This window comes from Lissotriton helveticus, chromosome 9 (genome assembly GCF_964261635.1).
Source record: "Lissotriton helveticus chromosome 9, aLisHel1.1, whole genome shotgun sequence".
Classification (NCBI taxonomy): Eukaryota; Metazoa; Chordata; class Amphibia; order Caudata; family Salamandridae; genus Lissotriton; species Lissotriton helveticus.
In genome coordinates, this window is record NC_136070.1 from 877,160,131 (window position 1) to 877,183,479 (window position 23,349).

Here is a 23,349-nt window from a genome sequence, read left to right on the forward strand (position 1 = left end):
GAAATACCTGGTTCTAGTTACTTTTCCACAGTTATGGCCAAAGAAAGAAAGCAGTTCTTTTCATGTTGTACCTTGTCTGCCATGTCCGGTGTGCCCCAGAAGACCCTTGTAGTGTCTCTCTGTTGCCCATGGTTTATGTTTACAAACTTAAAGTATTCAATGTCAGCTGAGGTTGCCTTGGCTAGATCTGGAATCTGTTTCAGCAGTATTTTTTTGCTGCCATGATTGAGGATATCGTTGTTTCCTATTGAACAGTAAAGTGGGTGGAACAGGGGTTTGCTGTGGTTTCTTGTTTCAGGGATCTCATAGGGTGTACTCTTGGGTGGCAGATGGAGATTAGTAGAGACTTTTGCACTTTTGTGCCACCAGGGGTCCCACCTGTTTGGGTTTGAATAGTTCTCTTTAGGACCAAGCTGTTGTTCTTCCGGGGTAGATGCCAGGAGTCGTTATTTTAGAGTGGGGCCATCTACTCGCCATCTCGTCCTCAGTGTCTTTAGGTAGGCTTGCTGACAGTGTTTTATGGGTAGTTGGTGACCAATTTAATGAGTTCTGAGCCGTTAGGGTGACACTGAGCATTGTGATTGGAGCTAACTGCCTACAAGTCTTTTTGTTTGCATTTTCTTCTGGCAGGGGATTTGGAGTAGGAGGAGTCCCTTTTCATGTCCCTTGGACCCATAGTGGAAGCCTGCCTTCTGCTGTTAATGCTGCTTGTGTTGAGGGAGATTTCTCCTTGATTGTCTCAGTCACTCTCCCCTATTCCTCATTGGGGGGATTGGCCATGTTCCTTTCTGGCATTGGAGTGGCTTTTCCAAAGATGGCATAATTCATCAGCCAGTAAGGGTTAAGGAAGTTTGTATTCCTTGACTTTCTTTTTTGTCGATTTTTTTTAGTCTAGCACCTCCAACTGCTTCAGTTGGACTTACCAGTGGTCTGTTTTGAGGTGGGCTATTGGGGGCAAGCTGGCTAGGGTCTATCCTGCTGCTGGAGTCAAAATTGGGTATATCTCCCTTTGTTTCTCAGTTTGTGGCTACACCTCGTTCTGTAACTATGGACTCTTGGGCAGGGTTTAAAAGCAGCAGGGAGTCAGGGAAAGTTTGAGCTGCTGGTGTAGGACTAAGTATGAGTTGGCTAGATATTGTTGTTTCAGGATGTGTCAGCACTTGGCTGCCCCCTTTTTCCATTGGGTCAACTGGTAGTGGGTTGATCTCATTATATGTTTGGGGCCTCAACAGGGCATTTAGTTTGTCGAATGAACTGGCAAGAGTGGCTGGTGACATGCTCAGTTTTTCTAGTATTGGAGAGAATTTACACCTTGGGGTTAGCTCAATAGCGTCATTTTAGGCCCTTCTGATGACATTATTTAAGCCAGAAATCTTACCATTGATCCCAGTCACATGAGTGGCTATGGTGTACAATATCGGTATATGGATTTACATTTTTGCTGAATTGTAATCCATGGCATTGACTATGGATTGTATGGTCTTCAACATGGAGGGCCAGACTCATGCATCTAGGGGAAAGTTGTTCCTTTTTACGATAGCCTCTGATTTATGGGTCCTTAGTATTGGATTCACGTTATCTTGATTAGCCTCCTGCTCAAAGTCAAAGATGTACGAGACTAGCATCTCATCCCACTCTTTCTGTGTCAGATAGGAAGTTTCTGTGCACTTTGTGTGTGCCTGTGGTGCCACATGTAATACACCTTTTTGTTCTGTATCTTTTCCACGTGTTTCTGTTGGCATTTGATTGCTGGCTCCGTCCAACTGGAGAGGAACTAAGGTAGGAGTTGTACGTTTGGATTTCTTTGGTGCAGCTGGCTCCACTGGGGCCGGAGAAAAACATACTTGGTGGAGGGGTGAGAATGCACTGCCATTCTCTGCTGCTAAAGTTCTTGTTGCCTTGGAGGTAGAGGTTGGATTTGTTTAACCAAAATCATCTGCTCCCTGGCTGGTAGGGCTGATGGTGAACTCGCCAGATGCCTCCAGGTCTGTTGCCCTGCTTGCTGTGCTTACTGGACTTGCTGCACTAGCAAGGCATCCTTCTTTTGCGTTTTCTCTTTCACCTTGCTGGCCCAAGGTTTACAATTGGATGGTGGGTGGCCCTGGTATTTTCAAAGCAATCGCAGGCAGAACCTGGCAGGTCAGGCTGATGCTCGGCCTGATGGTTAATTCAATGACCTCATCCAGATCTAGAGTCCTGCTTACTAAGCCTGTTGGGCATTCTGGGTGTCCTCCTTCATCAGAAGAGCCTTGATCCGCCAAGGGGGTAAGTTGGGAATTAAGGATTTTGTCAGTATTCAGTGTGGGCGGCAAGGCCATAGGAGGGTTCTGCTGCAAGGTCCTCATTTATTCTATAATTGTTGGCATTAGGGAGGCCCTTACTGCCAGATGCATCTGAAAGGATGAGCAGGTTTGCAACTCTCCAAAATTGGAGTTTAAGGTGATTTTTAGTTAGTGGTTAGGGCATGTTGCCTGGACCTGAATGGTGGTTGGTCGTTGTGTAAGCTTCCTCCACTTGCTTCCTCGCTGCGGTGAGCTTCTAGCTTTTCCCGGCCTCATTCTGATAAGCCACATAGCAATTTGGGCTGACTGTTATTGCCAATTCCTGCCAAGTGCTAGTCTGCCTTAGATCCCTGGGGTGTCGACTAGGCAGGCTAATTATGCTGTAATATAACATGGATTAGTCAAAGCTCAAAGTCTATCCTAGCACTGCAACACCCCTCTCCTGAAATAGTTGTCTTGCCTGGTGTATAGGGGGGCACGTGCACTCTGTAGAAGTTGGGCAAAAAAGAGCAAGGAAGACAATTCCCTGAGACCCTCAGTACTTCCCAGATGCTGGAGTGCTAGTCCCGGGGGAAGCTGGCTTGCCCAGTGGTTGCCCAATGATGGTCCAGAAGGTGCAGCTTGCAGTGAGAGGACAGATGGTGGTTTTCCATCAGCCGCCTTCTTCATTTCGGCAGCCCACCAGCCGTGTTCTCCCATTGACGCTCTCTCTCTCTTGGCAGCTTGCAATGCTCGCGTTCGCCGCCTCTGCTCCTCACTCCTCCCTTTTCAACATTGTCACACAACAAATAACCCAATTTCTCACACTGATGTCTCATTCAGCCTCATGGACTTGCCCTTTGACATTCCTGACTTTTTGGGAACAAGGAAGATTCTGCACTTGAGCTGTTCAAAGATAGTAGGGATGCAGCATGTTCCCTTCGGCTTTTCGGCAGTGAAATGTTAGTTGCCTTCTCATTGTTGCCCTTAATGTTGCTTTGGCAGGGGTTTCTAGTACTGTCAGCCACTGCTGCAGACTACCCAGTCACTCTATGGCCGTGTCCAAGGTTCCCACAGGCCATGTGGGCACCTGAAGCAGTGCGCAGCCCAGTCAACTGGCCCCCAGCTGCTGCAATCTCTAAGCTTCTGTAGCATGTCCATAGCAGCACACAGCCACCCTGTAGGTGTCAGGATCCTACACTTACTGCCAGGGTGGCATGCTTTCACTTGGACAAGTTTGTGTTACACATCATTTAGTAGGGTTACTCACTTCCATTATTGGATATCCCTCTGCCCTTGCCACAGTTCCTAGAACGGTTCTCAGAGTAACATTTGTCCCTTTTACAACAGGAAGTACAGGCTCTTTTGGCCAAAGGAACCCTAGAGAGGGTGCCAATGCCAGAAGTGGACCATGGTTGTCATTCCCACTGCTTTCTGGTGCTGAAAAATGATAGAGGCCTCCTTCCTGTGTTAAAGACACATTCAAGAAGCGCACCTTGGCAAAGGCGTGTCTGCCCTAAACCCCAGAGAATTGATGGTAGGGTTGGACCTGCAGGACGCATTTTTCACATCTCCGTCCTGTAGGCCCACAGGCACTATCTGTGTGGAACAGTGGGCCAGGAGCATTTTTCAGTTTTTTGTGCTCCTGTTGCCCTCACCAGTGCCCCTCGGGTGTTTATAAAAGTGATGGCAGTTTATCATTGGAGATCTGAAGTCCCATTCTTCCCCTACTTTGATGACTGGCTGTTTAAGGTGGGCCAAATCAAGGTAGTTGTCATCCACTTTAATAATACTTTATTTATTTTTAAAATTACACATCTCTTGATTCTTATTTATTTTGGAATTCATGAATATTTTGAAAGTTGAAAATGGGGTAATATGGTACCAAACGTAAAATGGATATCCTGGGCTTTCAAATATCAGAAGTTTTCCAAATTCAGTATCTGCTAAGTGCATTTTATTACTATTTTCAGACAATGGTCCATGCTTCTGTAATGAAAGTTAACCCAATCTGCTACTTAGATTCATGCATCATGCCTTCCCTTATTTCTCTGGATTTTGTTTCCACTGTGCGTAATTCATGTATTTTGCACTCCAGGATTGTGGAAAATAAAGATCACTGAAGCCATCCATTAGCCCATCACACTCTTTTTTTAATAATCTTTTTATTAAAGAAAACAAATCAAATAATATCACAAACATTAACACAAATACAAAGGCAGTCATGAGTTATATACTAAGGATGAAATCAAATGTGGCAAAGAAACTATATGACACATACATAAGGGGCACATTTGTACAAGAGCTGTAAATCCAGTTGTCATCAGTAGGATTGTGGTCAAAGAGCGCCAGATTACAATGTTTCATTGTCCACCGGATGAGGAGAGGTCTCACCAAAGGGGGTGCACAACCAACCTCTACTTTCAGTCCATGGGGCACAGATTCTGGTCCATTTCCCAGGACAGCCCCTGCTTTCATACACCGCTCTCTCAGCCTGCACACACCAATCCATATTAGATTCCCAAACCGAGCATTGCAATGCAACTTCACCTTTCCATGTTCTGGCTATGTTACCCTTGGCCACCATGCATCCCAGGGAGACCCACATTCTCTCCGGCCTTGTCAGATCTGTGGATTCCCAGCTATTCAAGAGGAAAAGCCTCGGGTTACTTTGAATATCTTTCCGGCAAATCAGGGATAGATCTGTGAAAATCTTCCCCGAATACCTCTGGAGAACCGGGCACTCCCACCATTGATGCAGATAAGTACCCACCCAACCACAACGCCGCAGGCAGACGGTAGAACTCAGGTGACCCATTTTACCCAGGGCCGAACTCATTTGATAGGTCCTGTGCAATAATTTAAGTTGGACTACTTTGAACCGGGACCGAATCACAATCTCCCGAGGCCAAACAAGGGCCTTGCTCCAGTCCTCATCGTCAATGTCACCCACATCTGCACACCACTTGCCCGGACTTTAACCAATAGGTCGGGCGAGTTATTCAGTAGTTTACGATGGGTCAAAGAGAGGGCCTTATCTGGAAGGTAGTCATCTGGGAGCCTATCCTCCAAAGGGCAGGACACTGACAATACGTCTCCCTTGGAGAGCACTTTGGACAGTGCACTATGACCTGAAGATAGCGGAAAGTTTTGTTCTCGTGTAAGTCAAACTTCCGTTGCAGGTCTTCAAAAGGCATAATCGAGTCTCCCCCCATATATCACCCACTTTTGACACCAATCAGGTCGCATTTATGGAACCCGGGCTGACGCCAAAGCAGACTCAGGTGACAGAAATCAAACAAAGGTGTCGCTTGCGTAAGTCTACCTCTCCAGCCAAGGGCCGAGTTTGCCGCTTGCCAGATGGAGACAGTTGTCAAGGTTGGGGTAAATTTGGGTTCTAGCTTTGACCCACCAAATAGCGCCCTTAAATAGGTACCAAACAGCATATTGTGCCTGTCCATTCTGTATGCTGGATCGGCATTGGGACAATGCATCCAGTGATTGAGAACTATAAGATGTGAAGCCCAATAATAAGGCATAATCGCCGGCAGTACTATTCGGCCATCATACAAGCTCTTGGTTAGTTGTGCAACTCTGGGCGGACCATCTTTCCACAGCAAACTACGCACCTCCGATTCAATGTAAGCAAAATAATGGGGTGGAACAAGGTGGGATGTGTTTTGTAGTACATATAAGACGCGGGGCAGAGCCATCATTTTGTACAGAGCTGCCCGCCCCAAGAGCGTAAGAGGGAGAGTTTTCCAATGCTGGACGTCAGCTTTGAGACACAACAGGGGGGCAGCAAGTTATGTTTATAGAAGGCCTCTGCATCCGTCGTGATGTATATGCCCAGGTATCAAAAGGTATCGAAAGTCACAATCTTGGCCCCACAACCCGATGGGAGCAGGGGGGACGGCCACTGAGACTATATATAAGGGACTTATCCCAATTGATGGTATAGCTGGAATATTTTTATGAAAGGGTGAAGATGTGGAGGACATTATTAATTGAAAATTTGGGCCTAGCCAGGTACAGCTGAATATCGTCCACGTAGAGGGACAATAAGTCTTTCCAATTCGGTGACCAATTAAGTCCACGAACCGGAGGATCACCTATAAGCCATATTGCAAGACATTCAAGTGTCAGGGCAAAGAGCAAGGGAGAGAGTGGGCACCCCTGTCTCGTGCCCCAACCCAACTCAAAAGCTGCTCACCTATTCCCAATCACCGCAATTCACCCGCCAGAGGTTTCGAATAAAGAAGCCGCACCATGATAAAAATTAGTCGCCAAAACCGTACCTCTCCAGGGCAGCAAAAAGGAAGGGCCATTCAATCATGTCGAATGCCATCTTGGCATCCAAGGACATAATAACATAGTCCTCCTGCATTGTGGCTGGTCGCCCTAGCGCTCCAAACAGGAGACGCAAATTAAGTGCCGTGTTTTCGGTTGGCATAAAGCCATTTTGACCCGGATGTACCAATTTATGGAGATGGGGGAAATGCGACGAGCCAGGATCTTAGCCAGGATTTTGACCTCAGGGTCTAGAAGTGAAATGGGTCGGTATGAAGAGCATCTGTCACGGGGCTTACCTTGTTTGTGAATAAGTCAAGGGGGGAGGGAGCACCGCGAACATATCCCAGCTGAATTACCTCTGTTGCATCTTGGTAAATGAAGTTCATTGTAGTTGCTCGTTCAGTTCAAAAATCATAAAGTTCAAGGCCAGTGCCATTATTCTTCTCTCGCGTATCCCTAGACACGTGTTTCAGGCTTCTGCCATCATCAGTAGGGAAAAAATATCGTTAGGTCGCCGGATATGCTGCCACAATCTTCTCAGGACCATCACCACTCCAAGGCATGCAGGCACTCCCTGAGCTCGTCAGCTCGTGGCTCACGGGAGCCATTTTAAAGTCAAGGGGGGAGGGAGCACCGCGAACATATCCCAGCTGAATTACCTCTGTTGCATCTTGGTAAATGAAGTTCATTGTAGTTGCTCGTTCAGTTCAAAAATCATAAAGTTCAAGGCCAGTGCCATTATTCTTCTCTCGCGTATCCCTAGACACGTGTTTCAGGCTTCTGCCATCATCAGTAGGGAAAAAATATCGTTAGGTCGCCGGATATGCTGCCACAATCTTCTCAGGACCATCACCACTCCAAGGCATGCAGGCACTCCCTGAGCTCGTCAGCTCGTGGCTCACGGGAGCCATTTTAAAGTCAAGGGGGGAGGGAGCACCGCGAACATATCCCAGCTGAATTACCTCTGTTGCATCTTGGTAAATGAAGTTCATTGTAGTTGCTCGTTCAGTCCAAAAATCATAAAGTTCAAGGCCAGTGCCATTATTCTTCTCTCGCGTATCCCTAGACACGTGTTTCAGGCTTCTGCCATCATCAGTAGGGAAAAAATATCGTTAGGTCGCCGGATATGCTGCCACAATCTTCTCAGGACCATCACCACTCCAAGGCATGCAGGCACTCCCTGAGCTCGTCAGCTCGTGGCTCACGGGAGCCATTTTAAAGTCAAGGGGGGAGGGAGCACCGCGAACATATCCCAGCTGAATTACCTCTGTTGCATCTTGGTAAATGAAGTTCATTGTAGTTGCTCGTTCAGTTCAAAAATCATAAAGTTCAAGGCCAGTGCCATTATTCTTCTCTCGCGTATCCCTAGACACGTGTTTCAGGCTTCTGCCATCATCAGTAGGGAAAAAATATCGTTAGGTCGCCGGATATGCTGCCACAATCTTCTCAGGACCATCACCACTCCAAGGCATGCAGGCACTCCCTGAGCTCGTCAGCTCGTGGCTCACGGGAGCCATTTTAAAGTCAAGGCGGGAGGGAGCACCGCGAACATATCCCAGCTGAATTACCTCTGTTGCATCTTGGTAAATGAAGTTCATTGTAGTTGCTCGTTCAGTTCAAAAATCATAAAGTTCAAGGCCAGTGCCATTATTCTTCTCTCGCGTATCCCTAGACACGTGTTTCAGGCTTCTGCCATCATCAGTAGGGAAAAAATATCGTTAGGTCGCCGGATATGCTGCCACAATCTTCTCAGGACCATCACCTTGACTTTAAAATGGCTCCCGTGAGCCATGAGCTGACGAGCTCAGGGAGTGCCTGCATGCCTTGGAGTGGTGATGGTCCTGAGAAGATTGTGGCAGCATATCCGGCGACCTAACGATATTTTTTCCCTACTGATGATGGCAGAAGCCTGAAACACGTGTCTAGGGATACGCGAGAGAAGAATAATGGCACTGGCCTTGAACTTTATGATTTTTGAACTGAACGAGCAACTACAATGAACTTCATTTACCAAGATGCAACAGAGGTAATTCAGCTGGGATATGTTCGCGGTGCTCCCTCCCCCCTTGACTTTAAAATGGCTCCCGTGAGCCACGAGCTGACGAGCTCAGGGAGTGCCTGCATGCCTTGGAGTGGTGATGGTCCTGAGAAGATTGTGGCAGCATATCCGGCGACCTAACGATATTTTTTCCCTACTGATGATGGCAGAAGCCTGAAACACGTGTCTAGGGATACGCGAGAGAAGAATAATGGCACTGGCCTTGAACTTTATGATTTTTGAACTGAACGAGCAACTACAATGAACTTCATTTACCAAGATGCAACAGAGGTAATTCAGCTGGGATATGTTCGCGGTGCTCCCTCCCCCCTTGACTTTAAAATGGCTCCCGTGAGCCACGAGCTGACGAGCTCAGGGAGTGCCTGCATGCCTTGGAGTGGTGATGGTCCTGAGAAGATTGTGGCAGCATATCCGGCGACCTAACGATATTTTTTCCCTACTGATGATGGCAGAAGCCTGAAACACGTGTCTAGGGATACGCGAGAGAAGAATAATGGCACTGGCCTTGAACTTTATGATTTTTGAACTGAACGAGCAACTACAATGAACTTCATTTACCAAGATGCAACAGAGGTAATTATGCTGGGATATGTTCGCGGTGCTCCCTCCCCCCTTGACTTTAAAATGGCTCCCGTGAGCCACGAGCTGACGAGCTCAGGGAGTGCCTGCATGCCTTGGAGTGGTGATGGTCCTGAGAAGATTGTGGCAGCATATCCGGCGACCTAACGATATTTTTTCCCTACTGATGATGGCAGAAGCCTGAAACACGTGTCTAGGGATACGCGAGAGAAGAATAATGGCACTGGCCTTGAACTTTATGATTTTTGAACTGAACGAGCAACTACAATGAACTTCATTTACCAAGATGCAACAGAGGTAATTCAGCTGGGATATGTTCGCGGTGCTCCCTCCCCCCTTGACTTTAAAATGGCTCCCGTGAGCCATGAGCTGACGAGCTCAGGGAGTGCCTGCATGCCTTGGAGTGGTGATGGTCCTGAGAAGATTGTGGCAGCATATCCGGCGACCTAACGATATTTTTTCCCTACTGATGATGGCAGAAGCCTGAAACACGTGTCTAGGGATACGCGAGAGAAGAATAATGGCACTGGCCTTGAACTTTATGATTTTTTAACTGAACGAGCAACTACAATGAACTTCATTTACCAAGATGCAACAGAGGTAATTCAGCTGGGATATGTTCGCGGTGCTCCCTCCCCCCTTGACTTTAAAATGGCTCCCGTGAGCCATGAGCTGACGAGCTCAGGGAGTGCCTGCATGCCTTGGAGTGGTGATGGTCCCGAGAAGATTGTGGCAGCATATCCGGCGACCTAACGATATTTTTTCCCTACTGATGATGGCAGAAGCCTGAAACACGTGTCTAGGGATACGCGAGAGAAGAATAATGGCACTGGCCTTGAACTTTATGATTTTTGAACTGAACGAGCAACTACAATGAACTTCATTTACCAAGATGCAACAGAGGTAATTCAGCTGGGATATGTTCGCGGTGCTCCCTCCCCCCTTGACTTTAAAATGGCTCCCGTGAGCCATGAGCTGACGAGCTCAGGGAGTGCCTGCATGCCTTGGAGTGGTGATGGTCCTGAGAAGATTGTGGCAGCATATCCGGCGACCTAACGATATTTTTTCCCTACTGATGATGGCAGAAGCCTGAAACACGTGTCTAGGGATACGCGAGAGAAGAATAATGGCACTGGCCTTGAACTTTATGATTTTTGAACTGAACGAGCAACTACAATGAACTTCATTTACCAAGATGCAACAGAGGTAATTCAGCTGGGATATGTTCGCGGTGCTCCCTCCCCCCTTGACTTTAAAATGGCTCCCGTGAGCCATGAGCTGACGAGCTCAGGGAGTGCCTGCATGCCTTGGAGTGGTGATGGTCCTGAGAAGATTGTGGCAGCATATCCGGCAACCTAACGATATTTTTTCCCTACTGATGATGGCAGAAGCCTGAAACACGTGTCTAGGGATACGCGAGAGAAGAATAATGGCACTGGCCTTGAACTTTATGATTTTTGAACTGAACGAGCAACTACAATGAACTTCATTTACCAAGATGCAACAGAGGTAATTCAGCTGGGATATGTTCGCGGTGCTCCCTCCCCCCTTGACTTTAAAATGGCTCCCGTGAGCCATGAGCTGACGAGCTCAGGGAGTGCCTGCATGCCTTGGAGTGGTGATGGTCCTGAGAAGATTGTGGCAGCATATCCGGCGACCTAACGATATTTTTTCCCTACTGATGATGGCAGAAGCCTGAAACACGTGTCTAGGGATACGCGAGAGAAGAATAATGGCACTGGCCTTGAACTTTATGATTTTTGAACTGAACGAGCAACTACAATGAACTTCATTTACCAAGATGCAACAGAGGTAATTCAGCTGGGATATGTTCGCGGTGCTCCCTCCCCCCTTGACTTTAAAATGGCTCCCGTGAGCCATGAGCTGACGAGCTCAGGGAGTGCCTGCATGCCTTGGAGTGGTGATGGTCCTGAGAAGATTGTGGCAGCATATCCGGCGACCTAACGATATTTTTTCCCTACTGATGATGGCAGAAGCCTGAAACACGTGTCTAGGGATACGCGAGAGAAGAATAATGGCACTGGCCTTGAACTTTGTGATTTTTGAACTGAACGAGCAACTACAATGAACTTCATTTACCAAGATGCAACAGAGGTAATTCAGCTGGGATATGTTCGCGGTGCTCCCTCCCCCCTTGACTTTAAAATGGCTCCCGTGAGCCATGAGCTGACGAGCTCAGGGAGTGCCTGCATGCCTTGGAGTGGTGATGGTCCTGAGAAGATTGTGGCAGCATATCCGGCGACCTAACGATATTTTTTCCCTACTGATGATGGCAGAAGCCTGAAACACGTGTCTAGGGATACGCGAGAGAAGAATAATGGCACTGGCCTTGAACTTTATGATTTTTGAACTGAACGAGCAACTACAATGAACTTCATTTACCAAGATGCAACAGAGGTAATTCAGCTGGGATATGTTCGCTGTGCTCCCTCCCCCCTTGACTTTAAAATGGCTCCCGTGAGCCATGAGCTGACGAGCTCAGGGAGTGCCTGCATGCCTTGGAGTGGTGATGGTCCTGAGAAGATTGTGGCAGCATATCCGGCGACCTAACGATATTTTTTCCCTACTGATGATTGCAGAAGCCTGAAACACGTGTCTAGGGATACGCGAGAGAAGAATAATGGCACTGGCCTTGAACTTTATGATTTTTGAACTGAACGAGCAACTACAATGAACTTCATTTACCAAGATGCAACAGAGGTAATTCAGCTGGGATATGTTCGCGGTGCTCCCTCCCCCCTTGACTTTAAAATGGCTCCCGTGAGCCATGAGCTGACGAGCTCAGGGAGTGCCTGCATGCCTTGGAGTGGTGATGGTCCTGAGAAGATTGTGGCAGCATATCCGGCGACCTAACGATATTTTTTCCCTACTGATGATGGCAGAAGCCTGAAACACATGTCTAGGGATACGCGAGAGAAGAATAATGGCACTGGCCTTGAACTTTATGATTTTTGAACTGAACGAGCAACTACAATGAACTTCATTTACCAAGATGCAACAGAGGTAATTCAGCTGGGATATGTTCGCGGTGCTCCCTCCCCCCTTGACTTTAAAATGGCTCCCGTGAGCCATGAGCTGACGAGCTCAGGGAGTGCCTGCATGCCTTGGAGTGGTGATGGTCCTGAGAAGATTGTGGCAGCATATCCGGCGACCTAACGATATTTTTTCCCTACTGATGATGGCAGAAGCCTGAAACACGTGTCTAGGGATACGCGAGAGAAGAATAATGGCACTGGCCTTGAACTTTATGATTTTTGAACTGAACGAGCAACTACAATGAACTTCATTTACCAAGATGCAACAGAGGTAATTCAGCTGGGATATGTTCGCGGTGCTCCCTCCCCCCTTGACTTTAAAATGGCTCCCGTGAGCCATGAGCTGACGAGCTCAGGGAGTGCCTGCATGCCTTGGAGTGGTGATGGTCCTGAGAAGATTGTGGCAGCATATCCGGCGACCTAACGATATTTTTTCCCTACTGATGATGGCAGAAGCCTGAAACACGTGTCTAGGGATATGCGAGAGAAGAATAATGGCACTGGCCTTGAACTTTATGATTTTTGAACTGAACGAGCAACTACAATGAACTTCATTTACCAAGATGCAACAGAGGTAATTCAGCTGGGATATGTTCGCGGTGCTCCCTCCCCCCTTGTTTGTGAATAAGAACTATATTGGCCAGCCGCTGTGTAGCCAGAAGAACACCTTGGCGCACACTAGCGTTGTACATATGCAGGAGAAAAGGGGCAATTTGTGATGTCATCGCTTTATAAAGTTCGATAGGGAGCCTACTGGGACTCATGGCCTTGCCAGATTGTAAAGAGGAAATAGCCTTAGAAATGTCCTCGACTGCTAGCGCCTGTTAGAATTGGAGGTCTCTGGTTGGCACAGGTAGGTACTTGTGAAAAGCAGGGACCCTCTCTTCAAGTCAGGGCAAGGGAATCACCCTCTTAAAATAACCCCTGCTCACCCTCTAGGCGGCGTGGTGCGAGCAGTCAAGGCTAGTTCAGAGGCAATGTAAGTTAAGCATTTGTGACAACACTACAAATGGACACCACACAAGGTTTTATATCAAAAGTAAGTATACTTTATATAGAATTATCACAAGACCAATAAACGACAAAAAGAATCCACAGTACTATTAACTTTCAAGAGTTCTGGTTAAAAAGGTGTAAATCAAAGTTCTGCGTGAGTCGGTAGCCTTGTCCGGCTACGGCGTGCCGAAAGAACACAGAGTCTAACAAATCCAGTGGACCGCGGCCGTCCGGGCTCACTCAAATGTTGAGAGACTCAAACACAGTACCTTTTCTTTGAGGCGGCCGGCACGGATGTGTGAGCTGATTCCGGTGTTCGTCGCGGTGTAGAAAAAGAAAGCGTTGCAGGTCACGGTGTCCCTTCTGTCACGGTGCAGGCTACGGCTCGTTGACAGCATCGGTGAGCTCAGAGCTTGCGTTGTTCGGGGCGGACGTTGCTCGTTGCGGTGCTTCCAGCTTTACGGTGCGGCATTCGAGCCAGAGTTCGGGAACTGCCGTCGGTCAGTCCGGACAGCGGTGCGAGTCCGGTGGTGCGTCGCGAAGTGTGCGAGGCAGAGCCCAACTCCGGTGCGGTCACAGGACTTAAAGTCAGCAGCAGTGAACGTGTCGGTTGGACTAGTTCGATTCGGTGTAGCGAGGCATTGCACGTTGTGGTGTCCTTCCAGTCGCGGTGCAGGCTACGGCTCGTTGACGGCGTCGAGACGGAGTCAGTGCGCACAGATCTTGCGTTGTTCGAGGTGGACGTTGCTCAGTGCGGTGCCAACAGGACACCGGGTAGGTCGTTAGAGTCGGTCACAGCTCCCTGCCTCTGTAGCCACTGGAACAGTAGCAATTCACAAAGGCTGGTGAAGTCCACTGGTGCGGGGACTTCGGTCAGGGGCAAGCTCTCTTCCAAGCCCTTGGAGATCTTTTTAGCACAAGTTGAAAAGCAAAGGTGAAATCCACAAAGTCCTTTCTCCTCTCTAGGCAGCCAGGCAACCACTGCAGGCCAATCCCCCAAGCAGCACTTCAGCTTGGGAATAGTCTCTCCTCCGTTTCTTCAGGTTCCTTCTCCTCAGCAGAGGTTTCTTCTTGTCAGTTCCAGGAGTGATCTAATTTCATGGGATCAGGGTCCCAATACTTATACTCCAAAATCCTTTGTTCTCTGAGGGGAGAGGGGCCTGTGCCAAGTTCAATCCAGTTCTGAAGCACTCTGTTTAACTTCCCCTTCACAGCACAGGGCAGGCACATCAGACTCTCCACAGGAGGTGGAGCCAGCATTAAGGGAGGTAAGTACAGTCCAGGAGCACTTTGTTGACAGTCTTCCTTCTCTTCTTTCAGTGTGCAGGGCAGAGACATCAGACACACCACAGGGGGTGGAGCGAGCACTGTGGGGGGCGGGCACAGTCCTATTCAGGTCCCAGGTGCAACTCTTCCCTCCCATCTGGTTGAAGATCTCCCTATTCACCACCGGGCTGCCCCGGCCTGTCTCCTGGAATTCCCCAGTCCTGTCACACACAAACACAAACCCAGACAAGGAATACACAACCTAGCAGAGGCGGGCTCAAATGGTTAGGCAAGCAAATACCTACTTTCTAAAAGTGGTATTTGCAAACACAGAATATTAAAATAAACTTTACTAACAGATGTATTTTATTAATCTGAGTCCAGGCATACTAAACCTGAATTTCTGCCATGTTCTCTGAGTCTGCTAGGATTATAAACATGTAACAATCCAGCAGCCCATTCTAGCCTAAAATGGCTGTAATTCACTATTAGGACATGCCACACACATCAGGGCTTGTCCTACCTTACACTTACAATCCACCCTGCCCTTGGGCCTACCATAGGGGTGACTAATATGAAGAAAAGGGAAGGTTTAGGGACTGGCAAGTGGGTGCACTTGCCCAGTCAGCATGACAGTACCTGACTGCACGCAGGCTCTGCAATGGCAGACTTAGACAAGTTTTACAAGGCCGCTTCTGTGGGTGGCACAACCAGTGCTGCAAGCCCACTAGCAGCATTTGAATGTACACGCCCTGGGCACACTCAGTGCACTGTACTAGGGTCTGACAAGTAAACCAAATATCCAATCATGGAACCACTAATCAATACATCAATTTACAGTAGGGAGCACTCGCACTGTGGCACTGGACAGCAGTGGCACAGTACCCAAAGCATCTAACACCAGAAAAACACATGAGGCAACAGCAAAAATGGAAGGGCGACTCACGCCAATGGTGCCAGGTCTAACAGCGCCCCATCGAGATCTGCTATTTCCGGCAAGTCTAAGCTCGGTAACAGCAAAGTAGCTAGCAGCTCAGCCGCCTCCTCTTGCGTGAAAGTAGACACCGGAGAATATATCCGGCTAAAATAGGAGGCGAAGGCGTCTGCAATACCAGCTCTATCATGACGTAATGTCTCACCTTCATCCATAATTTCAGCCACCCATCTATTAGCTAGGTCCCTCCTATCAAGCCAAGCCAACAACTTGCTAGCTTTATCGCCAATATCATTGATCCTATGTTGAGAGGCCCTATAGTATTCCCTATCAGCTCCGGTCGATATATCTTTATACTCCTTTTGCTTGATAGCCAACTAATGCGACTGTAATCTCAGCCTCGATAGTCTCCAATTGGAGATGCTTTTCTTTCTTGCGCCCCGCTACAGCCACTGTATCAAAGGCCTCCCACAATATCACGCCGGATTGAACCGACCCATCGTTCTCTGCGAAGTACTGCTTGGTGACCTCTGTTAATTTAGAGAGAATTTCAGGAAATTTAAGATCCCAAGGGCTTCGGACCATATCTCAGTGGTTAGAGGCGGGTGTACGACCATAATAAGTGACAATGGGCGAGTGGTCACAGATACCTCTAGGTAAGAAGGACAATTTAGAAAACAGAGGAAGTTGATCAGCCTTGCAGAAAAAATAGTCAATACGGGACAAGCTCCCGTGCACACCAGAGTGGAAGGTATTTTGCTTTTCCGCTGGGTTACAGACCCGCCAGACGTTGATGATTCCAAGGGCCCCCAGAAACTCAGACAAACTATTCCAGCCCATCACACTCTTGACATTTTTTTATATTATTGACAGAACTCTTTAGTTTCTAGCTTGTGGTTTTTAATGCCTGAGATATCTCTAAATTTTAACGCTTCGATGTCCGCCCAACTTATTTCTCAAATGCTAAGATCTACAAAACTACTGAAATAATATATACTAAATTTAAAAACACACTTTCTAAAATAAATTATACTTTCCTGAATCATTCATTATTTCGTACTGTGGTGGATAGCAAAATTTTCTTTGAAAGCTTGAATATGAAATGGAACTTTTTTACCCCTTCCTCCTTCAAAGGTTTTCCTTGTGTATAATACGAGACTTGTCATATCAACACATATCCTTTTCGCTAGGAATGTGCATAATTTTGTGCAGATTCATAACATGTTAATTGATCAAAAATGCATTTTCGATGGTACAATAACTACAGTATCTCGAATGTTGACACAATACAATTTGCCACTTATTATCATTATTGTGTGTGACGAGGGCCCATGACTCAATGACTCACAAAAAAGCAGGCTTCGAGTGGTCATGATGACCCTCTACTCCCTCAACAATGGTAATAAATTGCATACTGCACTTAGCGGATGTAAATGGGTAGTTTATGACATGCTTTGTTTTCATTGACCGTAGGTATAAACAAAGGAAATACAAACCAGAGCACAAGGGGTTTAATATGTGCAATGGCTAGTCCATATTGGTATGGCTTTAACTATTTTCTTTTGTAAAGAAAGTCCCAAATTGTATTTTCCAGGCTTTACGTGTTATCTTCTGAATTAAATTAAGATGTACCAAACTAATAATATGAAGTTTGACCTTTGCAGTGTAGGGTATAAGGGTATGAATCTATGTTGTTTATTATTACAATTGTTACAAATGCCATTTGTTATTGTGCCACCTTCATTGTGCCTTTTCCTTGGCATGGCATAAATATTAAGGGCCATATTTAAAAATATTTCATACAACGCAGCAACACACCTTGCAGTGCTGTGCTGCGTGAAAAGGAGAGGACAGGAATGCACCATATCAATCAAGCCGCTCTCTGCCTGGCCTGACACAAACTGCTGCCTAGTGCCAATGCAGGCGCCCTTGCACCAGCCAACCGTTCTGCCACCATACCAGATCCCAAAGATAGGTGGCGCTCAGCTCTATTTCAGCAGTATTTGCACTAACTGCGCGCATGTGGGACAACGTAGGGAATAGTGTAGTCCCTGTGAAAGGCAAAGTAGGCGCAGTCACATCAATGTTGTGCGCGACGTCCCAGAGAAATTAAGAATGTCGCCTGGATGGTGGTACCAAACTTAGTGGGTATATTCCAAGTGAAGCGGGAAGGAAGCTTCGCGTCAACCGACCACTGTAGCCATTTGCTGTCCATCTGTTAGAATCCAGATGCCGGGAAATAGTCAAGCTGTGGCCCAGGGAATGATCGCAGTCAGAGCAGGAAGGCTGGGAAGAAATGAGGACGGGTGAATGAAGTGTCCCGTCTCAGGTGCCCGAAGTACTGGTGCAACATTGATGTGACTGTGCATACCTGCAATTTCATTGCCTTTCACTGGAACTACACTATTCCCTAAGCTGTCCCACGTGTTTAAATGCTGCAGGCAGATTCCTTCTGATCACCCTCCCCCTGACTTGGACCAATTGCTCATAATTCAGCAAGATAACAAATCTAAGTAACCTGGTCCTGATGACGACCTAAACTAAGAAAGGTCGAAACACCCTCGATCACCCAGCGTTATGCTTGGCCTCAATGTGGTCAATCGAAAGAATTTAGAGTGGTATACCTATTCTGTATATAATTTCATTTGTATTATTGACCACCATTTCTGTTTGTATTTTTGCCCCGTTCACGCCATTTTTTTTTCTAATCTTTTTACTAACCATCCACAAAGTCGACAATACAAGGCATTGAGAAATACAGATATATATGTTTTGAGTCTTAGAGCAATCATGGGTACAAACATACAGAATACATTGTACTACAACAGGGGTTATGGCGTAAGTTGCTCATCGGAAACAGGGTCCGGGGGAGCACAGATACATCCTCAATAGTTATTCCATTTGTCCCAGATGGAGGACCACTTCCTGGGGCTCCCATGGGAGAAATACACAGTTTTTTCCCTGAAGATGCACCAGTCCATGTCGTTTTTCCAGATGATCACCCCGTGTGGTTCCCTCGCCCCCCACAGCTGTGCTATGTTCAGCATGGCTATCATCTGGCCCAACGTAACCCACAACTTATCTCTGCTGTTGCGGTCTGTGGGCTCCCAGATATTCAAGAGGTACCTCTTTGCTTCTGGTAGTGTGACTACTCTGTCACCTGACTCATACATTCAAGCATTCTTGACCAGTAGAACTGGACGAGGGGGCACTCCCAGATTATGTCAATGAAGAAGCTAATCTGTCCACATCCGCGCCTACAATCACCCCCATCCATCCTAACCATTTAACCAGTGTTGGACCAGAGATGTATACCCTGTGGAGGATCTTAAACAGCACCAGATGTAATCTAGAAGAGATGACAACCTCTTATGGGGAGGCCGGAGCCTCCTGCCATTCATTCACGCAGTTTTTTCACCTCATGTCAATGCGCTGTTCACTGTCATAAGTACGTCTAGTGCACAACCCACTTAAGGTTACTTATACATTAATGTACTTTAGTACTGTAACAACTACTTGTAAATAAGAACCTTTTCCTGCAAATTTCTTTGAGTCTCCCGTCTCCCTTTCTTTTGAGTAATTCCTCTTATTTCAATTGCCTTGTGGATGACTACCAGTTGAGACATTGTTTTATATGCCTAGATATTCACAGCAGCATGAATAGAAACATATAAAATGTGTAAAATATGATTATTAAAATCAGACTCTATTTGGCTGAACAGCTTGTACTTGAAAAATATTATAATTTGGTTAAATTTGTTAGAACACGTCTTGAAGACCAGTTCCTGTTACTTGCTACTAGCACCTGCTAACACCTGCGGGAGAAAGCTCACCAGTATTTAAATGGGTAGGCATAGAATAATTCGTCAATTGTAAAGTCTCACCGCCTTTTCTGTTGTATTAAGTATTTAAGGCATTTAGGGTTTTCACCTCACTGGGAACCCGCTGTGTCCTCTTTAAACATTACCAAAATCCCCAAATGACAGTATTCAACAGGTGGGTTAAGGTAGCTATCCAGGTATTCAGTCCTTAGATCCTGAACCAAGGTGGGTGGCCCTGCCCTGCCACGTTTGGTCATGGACGGGCATAGACGGGCCTGCCTTTGGCCTGGGCTTCACCCAGGCGGGGCCAGGGCACGCCCGCGTGTCCAACTCTGTGGGAGTCTTGCCGGCCTTTGGTGCGCCTCCAGGCGCAGGAGCATGTCGGCGGCCTTCCACCGCTAGGGATGCCGGGATTGGTAGACTCCCGGGCCCGCACACCAAAGTTCCACTTTTCCCATGCTGCAGGAGTCTTGCCGGCTATTTGTATGCACCTCCAGGTGCAGGAGTGCGTCATTGGTGGCCTTCTGCCACTAGGGATGCCGGGAATGGCAGTCCCCTGGGCCCACCCATCAAAGTTCCACTTTTCCAGCGCTGCGGGAGTCTTGCTGGCCTTTTTTGTACCCCCAGGCACAGGAGGGCGTCGTTGGCTGCCTTCCGCCACTGGGGAAGCCAGGAAGGGTAGTCCAGCGGGCCCACACACCATAGTTCCGCTTTTCTGTGAAGTCAATGTAATATGCATTCTGAGAGACAGTGAGCAGGGTTTTCGCCTGTACTGTGGTAACTGTGACGAGTATAGTATGCATCCTGAAAGATCTAGGAAGAGCACGCTCTTGCCTAACGTGTTTTATTTTGGCAATTCTGCTCCTTTACAATGTTTTATCATTTTTCTTTCCAGGAAAAGGAAAACCCATTATCAGAATTTCACATTCAGAACTTAATTCCAACAATAATGGATCTAACCTTTGGCGGTATCGAGACAATCACCACGACTATGAAATATGGGTTACTAATGCTTTTGAAACACCCAGATGTTCAAGGTTAGCATTCAGTGGAAAAGTTGACAGAATGCATTGACTGAATTTTACTAATTACATGAAGATAGTGTCCTTGATACTTTCTCCCAAAAAGTGATACCATCATTTCCTTAAGAGTGTTTTATTGTAAACAAGACTGCTTTACTTTCATACTTGGATTTTAAATTGTTTTCTTGCAATGCTTTTCTTCTAAGTTTAGGACCAGATTGAGAGTCTTAGATAGAGTTTTGTTGCACTGGGTATTTTGTCACAAATGCGACAGATTACGGTGTTATTCAAATCCTTGGTTTGCCTGCCTCATTTAGAGATGGGCAGACCTCCCGTTTTCAGTCAACAGATTCCCAGTCGGCTCCATTAATTGAAAACTTCCACTGATGGCACGGAAGCGTAGGTGCTGTCAGAGGAAGGACATGACACTGCCCACCCTATTTGGGGACGACTGGGTAATGTCTTTTTATCCCAGTCTGTCACCACCAGGAAAAACTTAGAAGTGAGAGACAGAAAAAAACATTCATTACCCCAAACTCTGGGAAAAACTTCCAGGGTTTGGGGCTAGGAAAAACACACTCAAACCATTTTGTACATTGAAAAGAACAGCCTTGATTGTGGTTTCTTTCAATTTACAATGAAAGGCCACTAGGCTGGAGGTTATATCTAAATTTAGCAGGGGGTAGTCCATTGGGGTTGTGGACATAATGTCCTCCGCTACCCTGATTGTCTGTCAAACATTAGATTTAGGTGGACAAATGTGACCGGATCACTGAAAAAATATAGAATACAAAAATATAGAATACTGAAAATATCAAAGTAAAAATATAGAAAGCAAAAATATCGAAGTTCTATCTACAAACAGGTAAGTACAAAAATATCGAAAAAATATATAGTTAGTCAAAATATCGATTTTTTTAAAAATGTCTTAAAAGTAATTTAAAATTAATGAAATATTAACTATAATTAACTAAAACAAACTTAAAAATACTTAAATAACTTTAAAAGTATTACATAATTAATTTAAGTTAAAAAAATAAACATACAATTTAATTTTTTAACACATTTATATATTAACATAATATTAATTTATAATATACAATATTATTACTGTAGTATAGCGGGAGGGTAACATTTACTATTACCACTCCTGCAACTGCAACAGTAGGGTAAACGTTGGATAGCGTAGGGGTAAAAATTACTATTCCCACTCCAGTGAGTGCAACAGTAGGGAAAGCGTTGGATAGCATAGGGGTAAAAAATACTATTCCCACTCCATAGAGTGCAACAGTAGGGAAAGCGTTGGATAGCGTAGGGGTAAACATTACTATTCCCACTCCAGAGAGTGCAACAGTAGGGAAATCGTTGGATAGCGTAGGGGTAAAAATTACTATTCTCTCTCTAGAGAGTGCAACAGTAGGGAAAGCGTTGGATAGCGTAGGGGTAAAAATTACCATTCCCACTCCAGAGAGTGCAACAGTAGGGAAAGCGTTGGATAGCGTAGGGGTAACAATTACTATTCGCACTCCAGAGAGTGCAACGGTAGGGAAAGCGTTGGATAGCGTAGGGGTAAAAATTTCTATTCCCACTCCAGAGGGTGCAACAGTAGGGAAAATGTTGGATAGCGTAGGGGTAAAAAATACTATTCCCACTCCAGAGAGTTCAACAGTAGGGAAAGCGTTGGATAGCGTAGGGGTACAAATTACTATTCCCACTCCAGAGAGGGCAACAGTAGGGAAAGTGTTGGATAGGGTAGTGGTAAAAATTACTATTCCCACTCCAGTGAGTGCAACAGTAGGGGAAGTAAATACTTCATATATTAATACAAATAAATTAAATATTAATACCAATACAAAATTAATTAAAAAAAATTACCAATTTAATATAATATAATAATTAATCAATTAAAAATACAAATAAAAATTAATTGTTAAAATTCATTACCTTTTAAAACAAATTAATTAGCAATTAACAATTAATTAATTAGCAATTAAAAATAATTAACAATTTATTCAAAATAAATACCAATAAATACATTAAAATATTTAATTAATTACAATTAAATTACTTCCCACCCTATTGCCCTATAAACCCACAACCCGCTACGGGAAATAAATGGATTAAATTAACATAATTATCAATTAACCAATGAATACAAATTAATTACCAATTAAAATGTAATTCATTACCAATTAAAAATTATTTAACAATTAATTCCAGATATTTACCAATAAATAAATTAAAATATGTAATTAATTATAATTAAATTACTTCCCACCCTAGTCACCTATATACCCACAACCCGCTACAGAATTAAATTACGCAAAAATTAAATAACATAAAATTCATTACTTAAAATAAATTATAACATTTTTTTACACTTTTCACACATATACTAGCACACAAAACACTTTAAAAAATTCAATATTATTAAAAATTCGAAATATTTAATACCTATATTATATACTTCGATATTTTGACTTTCTATTTTTATGAAAATTGATAATAAATTGCTTACCTTAAATTCGATATTATTGTTGCCCATATTCTTGTCCATTCTATATTTTCACTTCGATATTACTGCAATTCTATATTTTGGAATTGATATTTTGTCTGTATACCGGAGTACCATGACCACCAAACGCTTGGTTCGCCAGAAGAATCATGAGTTGGGCAAACTGTCAGTTTTTCGAAGGTAGTGCTCTCATTCACTCTGCCACCTGAACACATATTCTGATAGCCCGATGCAGTAGGAGCTCTTGGGGTAACTCCATCATGCTTAGACCTGGGCGGTGAACTCTGCTCCATTTGCGGAGTGTGCAGAGTTTTTTGTACACAGATTTTTCCTTGCTTGCACTCGCTAACAGTAAGTTGCCGAGCAAGGAAAGCCAACACTAGACCACTTCTTCTCAAAGAAGGCGGTCGTGGATGGTTGCTACCGCTCGCGTTGAGAAACCTTAACTTTGCGTTGAGGAAGCTGCCACTCAATTAAAACTTCTACTTGAGCTGCAGTTTAGAAGCAGCACCCTCCTGCGCTGTGGGGGATGCCGTTCGTGCTGATT

At 45.5% G+C, this 23,349-nt stretch overlaps 1 protein-coding gene across 1 annotated transcript in view; it reads left to right on the forward strand.

Moving 5' to 3' along the window:
- Positions 1 to 23,349, forward strand: part of LOC144781944 (cytochrome P450 2G1-like) — a 350,994-nt gene that overhangs the window by 255,252 nt on the left and 72,393 nt on the right. The window contains exon 7 of the mRNA XM_078661037.1: positions 20,161 to 20,302. Coding sequence (XP_078517163.1) covers positions 20,161 to 20,302 — 142 coding nt within the window. The remainder of the gene's footprint in view (positions 1 to 20,160; positions 20,303 to 23,349) is intronic.